Source organism: Homarus americanus, unplaced genomic scaffold (assembly GCF_018991925.1).
Source record: "Homarus americanus isolate GMGI-L3 unplaced genomic scaffold, GMGI_Hamer_2.0 scaffold15491, whole genome shotgun sequence".
Taxonomy (NCBI): domain Eukaryota; kingdom Metazoa; phylum Arthropoda; class Malacostraca; order Decapoda; family Nephropidae; genus Homarus; species Homarus americanus.
In genome coordinates, this window is record NW_024724452.1 from 1,010 (window position 1) to 5,488 (window position 4,479).

Here is a 4,479-nt window from a genome sequence, read left to right on the forward strand (position 1 = left end):
TGTCACTATGTTGAAATGAACTGTAGTTTGAGCTTTTCCCCATCTAGTTATTATATATCTTATTTGTATCACTTATGTTACTTGAATATTATTTGTAATTCGAAACCCATTCCCTAATTATGTAACTGTATATTTTCAGCCTTGTGGCTGCCAAGCTCTTTCAATAAACCGTTAATTATTATTATTATTATTATTATTATTACACAAACAATTACATACATACATATTAGTGGAATGAGAACTTACTGCAGCTTATGGTGATCAACATTATCAGTCGGTTATAACACAAGGAGGAACTGGATAACTGTGTCCATATCCAGACTGGTGAGAGACTGTTCGGGCACGCGTTGAATAGTATTGACATCAGATTGTAATGGTGTGAGGATAATTACTGTAGGTACAGGTACAGTCCCCTTTACTAGTGCGTTTACAGGGGGTCGTCAGGTTTTGTCCAGTGTGGCAAACCTGTGTTTGTTTACATTCGACAAAGAAGCGGAAAATAGTACAAATATGTTGTAATCAAATTAAAACAATATTAAAACAAATAGCTCAGATAATAAATTGTGGAATGTTTATGTGACGAGCCCCTGTAAACGTACAAGTGAAGGGGACTGACTGTACATAGTTGTCAGGCATCTGAACTCCACCTTGAACAGGTAATACTTCGAGGTGATTCTCCGCCACAGTCCATTACAACTGTCAGTGTATTAATTTAGGGGATTTACTCTGATATATTATTATATTGTATTGTATTGTATTAAATAAGTTGTTGAGTTTGTTGTTTAAAGTATATACTGTAGGTAGGTCAAGGGACACACTATTACCTTTGTATTATTTATTAATTCATTATACAAAAAGAACTTAAACACCTCACTGAGCCTCCTCACCGGACGACTCATCCTCACTGTCCGAGAAAATACTTCTCGTCCTGCTCTTCACTGGACGACTTATCGTCCCCTCCTCACCGGGCTCATCGTCACTTTCCGAGAGACAAAGTGTCGTCCCCATCAACGTCAATGGAAGACTTTTCCTCTTCTCAACGGACGACGACTCATCGTCACTTTCCGAGAGACGACGTAGACGTATCTGAGGGGGAAGATGGTCGTCCTCCTTCTTACTGGACGACTTGTCGTCAGTTTGCTGTGGACGTTGACGTTTCTGAGGGGGAAGATGGTCATCGTCCTCCTCACTGGACGAATCGTCATCCTCCTCCTCACTGGACGAATCGTCGTCATCCTCGTCACTGGACGAATCGTCGTCAGTTTCCTGAGGAATAGGTCGTTCCTGAGGGGGAAGATGGTCGTTCTCCTCCTCATTGCACGCCTCCTCTACAGTTTCCTGTGGAATAGGTCGTTCCTGAGGGGGAAGATGGTCGTTCTCCTCCTCATTGCACGCCTCCTCTACAGTTTCCTGAGGAATAGGTCGTTCCTGAGGGGGAATGTGGTCGTTCTCCTCCTCATTGCACGCCTCCTCTACAGTTTCCTGTGGAATAGGTCGTTCCTGAGGGGGAAGATGGTCGTTCTCCTCCTCATTGCACGCCTCCTCTACAGTTTCCTGTGGAATAGGTCGTTCCTGAGGGGGAAGATGGTCGTTCTCCTCCTTGTGCACGACTCTCTACGGTTTCTGTGGAATGGGTCGTTTCTAAGGGGAAGATGGTCGTTCTCCTCCTCATTGCACGCCACCTCTACAGTTTCCTGCGGAATAGAATGGTTCCCTGAGGGGAAGATGGTCGTTCTCCTCCTCATTGCACGCCTCCTCTACAGTTTCCTGTAAGGAATAGGTCATTCCACAGGGGAAAGATATGGTCGTTCTCGCCACTCGTGCACCCTCCTCTACAGTTTCTGAAAGGCCGGTGTTCCTGGGGAAGATGGTCGTTCTCCTCCTCATTGCACGCCACCTCTACAGTTTCCTGTGGAATAGGTCGTTCCTGAGGGGGAAGATGGTCGTTCTCCTCCTCATTGCACGCCTCCTCTACAGTTTCCTGTGGAATAGGTCGTTCCTGAGGGGGAAGATGGTCGTTCTCCTCCTCATTGCACGCCTCCTCTACAGTTTCCTGTGGAATAGGTCGTTCCTGAGGGGGAAGATGGTCGTTCTCCTCCTCATTACACGCCACCTCTACAGTCTCCTGAGGAATAGGTCGTTTCTGAGGGTTAAGGCGAGCCTTCTTCGCCTCACTGTACGACTTGTCAGTTTCCTGTGCAATAGGTCGTTTCTGAGGGTGAAGGCGAGCCTTCTTCGCCTCACTGTACGACTTGTCAGTTTCCTGTGCAATAGGTCGTTTCCGAGGGTGAAGGCGAGCCTTCTTCGCCTCACTGTACGACTTGTCAGTTTCCTGTGCAATAGGTCGTTTCCGAGGGTGTAGACGACTGCTCTCCACACGACGACCATGTTCACTTTCATCATGGTAAGGTGTCTCACGAGGCACCTGGGGATAGGCTTGTGACTGATGATCAGAGACATATTGCTCTTCCTCATAACAAGGTTGATTATAACAACAATTTGGATCGTTATAATTATTCCGGTGTGTTCTACGGTTGGTATACAGAACGGAAACTTTCAGGGGTCGGTTGTACACCAGTCGTCCATTATTCTCGAGGGCCAACATTTGGTGCCGCTTACCACAGTACCGGATTTTGGCAATGCCACGGTGCCACGTTCCATCATTATTATATGGCATATAACAATCCTTCATGCCCCCATCTTCATTAAAAATGTATACAATATCCTCATATGAACACTGAAACGAGATGTTCTGAACGTACACCCCGAATGCATCATAATCGTGAAAATTACCGCCTGAGACGCTTGATCGGTGAGAGTAGGCCATCGTTATTATTGGGTTAAGTGATCACTCTGGCAAGGAGGGGTGAGTTTACCTCAGTGTAATTAATGTAGTAAGAGGTACTGCACTTGGTACTATAGTTCTGAATACGAGGTGTAATGAACATAATTATACAACTATTGTACTACGTGTGCTGTAGTGAACATTTAGTACTAGTGTTGTAGTGAACATTTAGTACTAGTGTTATTGTGGACATGTAGTACTAGTGTTATAGTGAACATGTAGTACTAGTGTTATAGTGAACATTTAGTACTAGTGTTGTAGTGAACATTTAGTACTAGTGTTATAGTGAACATTTAGTACTAGTGTTATAGTGAACATGTAGTACTAGTGTTATATTGAACATGTAGTACTAGTGTTATAGTGAACATGTAGTACTAGTGTTGTAGTGAACATGTAGTACTAGTGTTATAGTGAACATGTAGTAATAGAGTTATAGTGAACATGTAGTACTAGTGTTATAATGAACATGTAGTACTAGTGTTGTAGTGAACATTTAGTACTAGTGTTGTAGTGAACATTTAGTACTAGTGTTATAGTGAACATGTAGTACCTGCGTTATAGTGAACATGTAGTACTAGTGTTATAGTGAACATGTAGTACTAGTGTTATAGTGAACATGTAGTAATAGAGTTATAGTGAACATGTAGTACTAGTGTTATAATGAACATGTAGTACTAGTGTTTGTAGTGAACATGTAGTACTAGTGTTATAGTGAACTGTAGTAATAAGAGTTATAGTAGATATATTAGTACTAGTGTTATAATGACATTTCAGTGTTTGTTGAACATTTTTAATTGCTAGTATTGTAGTGAACATTTAGTACTAGTGTTGTTGAACATCATACGTTATAGTAGACATGTTTCAATCATTATATTGAACATGTAATTACTAGTGTTGTAGTGAACATGTAGTACTAGTGTTGTAGTGAACATGTAGTACTAGTGTTGTAGTGAACATGTAGTACTAGTGTTGTAGTGAACATGTATGAATGCGTTATAATTGAACTATATAGTACTAGTGTTGTAGTAGACATGGTATTTATAGTGAACATGTGCTAGATATTATAAGTAGACATTTTAGTACTAGTGTTGTAGTAGACATGTAAGTACTATTATTTGTGTTGATATCTTAATTACTAGTGTTGTAGTGAACATTTAGTACTTGTGTTATAGTGAACATGTAGTACTAGTGTTATAGTGAACATGTAGTACTAGTGTTATAATGAACATGTAGTACTAGTGTTGTAGTGAACATGTAGTACTAGTGTTATAATGAACATGTAGTACTTGTGTTGTAGTGAACATGTAGTACTAGTGTTATAGTGAACATGTAGTACTAGTGTTGTAGTGAACATGTAGTACTGGTGTTGTAGTGAACATGTAGTACTAGTGTTGTAGTGAACATGTAGTACTAGTGTTGTAATGAACATGTAGTACTAGTGTTGTAGTGAATGTGTTACTAGTGTTGTAGTGAACATGTAGTACTGATGTTGTAGTGAACATGTAGTACTAGTGTTGTAGTGAACATGTAGTATTAGTGTTGTAGTGAACATGTGGTACTAGTGTTGTAGTGAACATGTAGTACTGGTGTTGTAGTGAACATGTAGTACTAGTGTTGTAGTGAACATGTAGTAC

General features: G+C 41.0%; 1 protein-coding gene across 1 annotated transcript; it reads right to left on the reverse strand.

Annotated features, from left to right (window-relative positions):
* Positions 1-965: 965 nt before the first annotated feature.
* Positions 966-2,827, reverse strand: LOC121864402 (glutamic acid-rich protein-like; the record flags this gene model as incomplete). Its single annotated transcript, XM_042363428.1, has 2 exons — positions 1,904-2,827; positions 966-1,614 (listed from the first exon to the last, which is right to left on the reverse strand). Coding segments are annotated over exons 1-2 (1,573 nt in total), but the record flags the coding sequence as incomplete, so codon positions are not given.
* Positions 2,828-4,479: the final 1,652 nt, after the last annotated feature.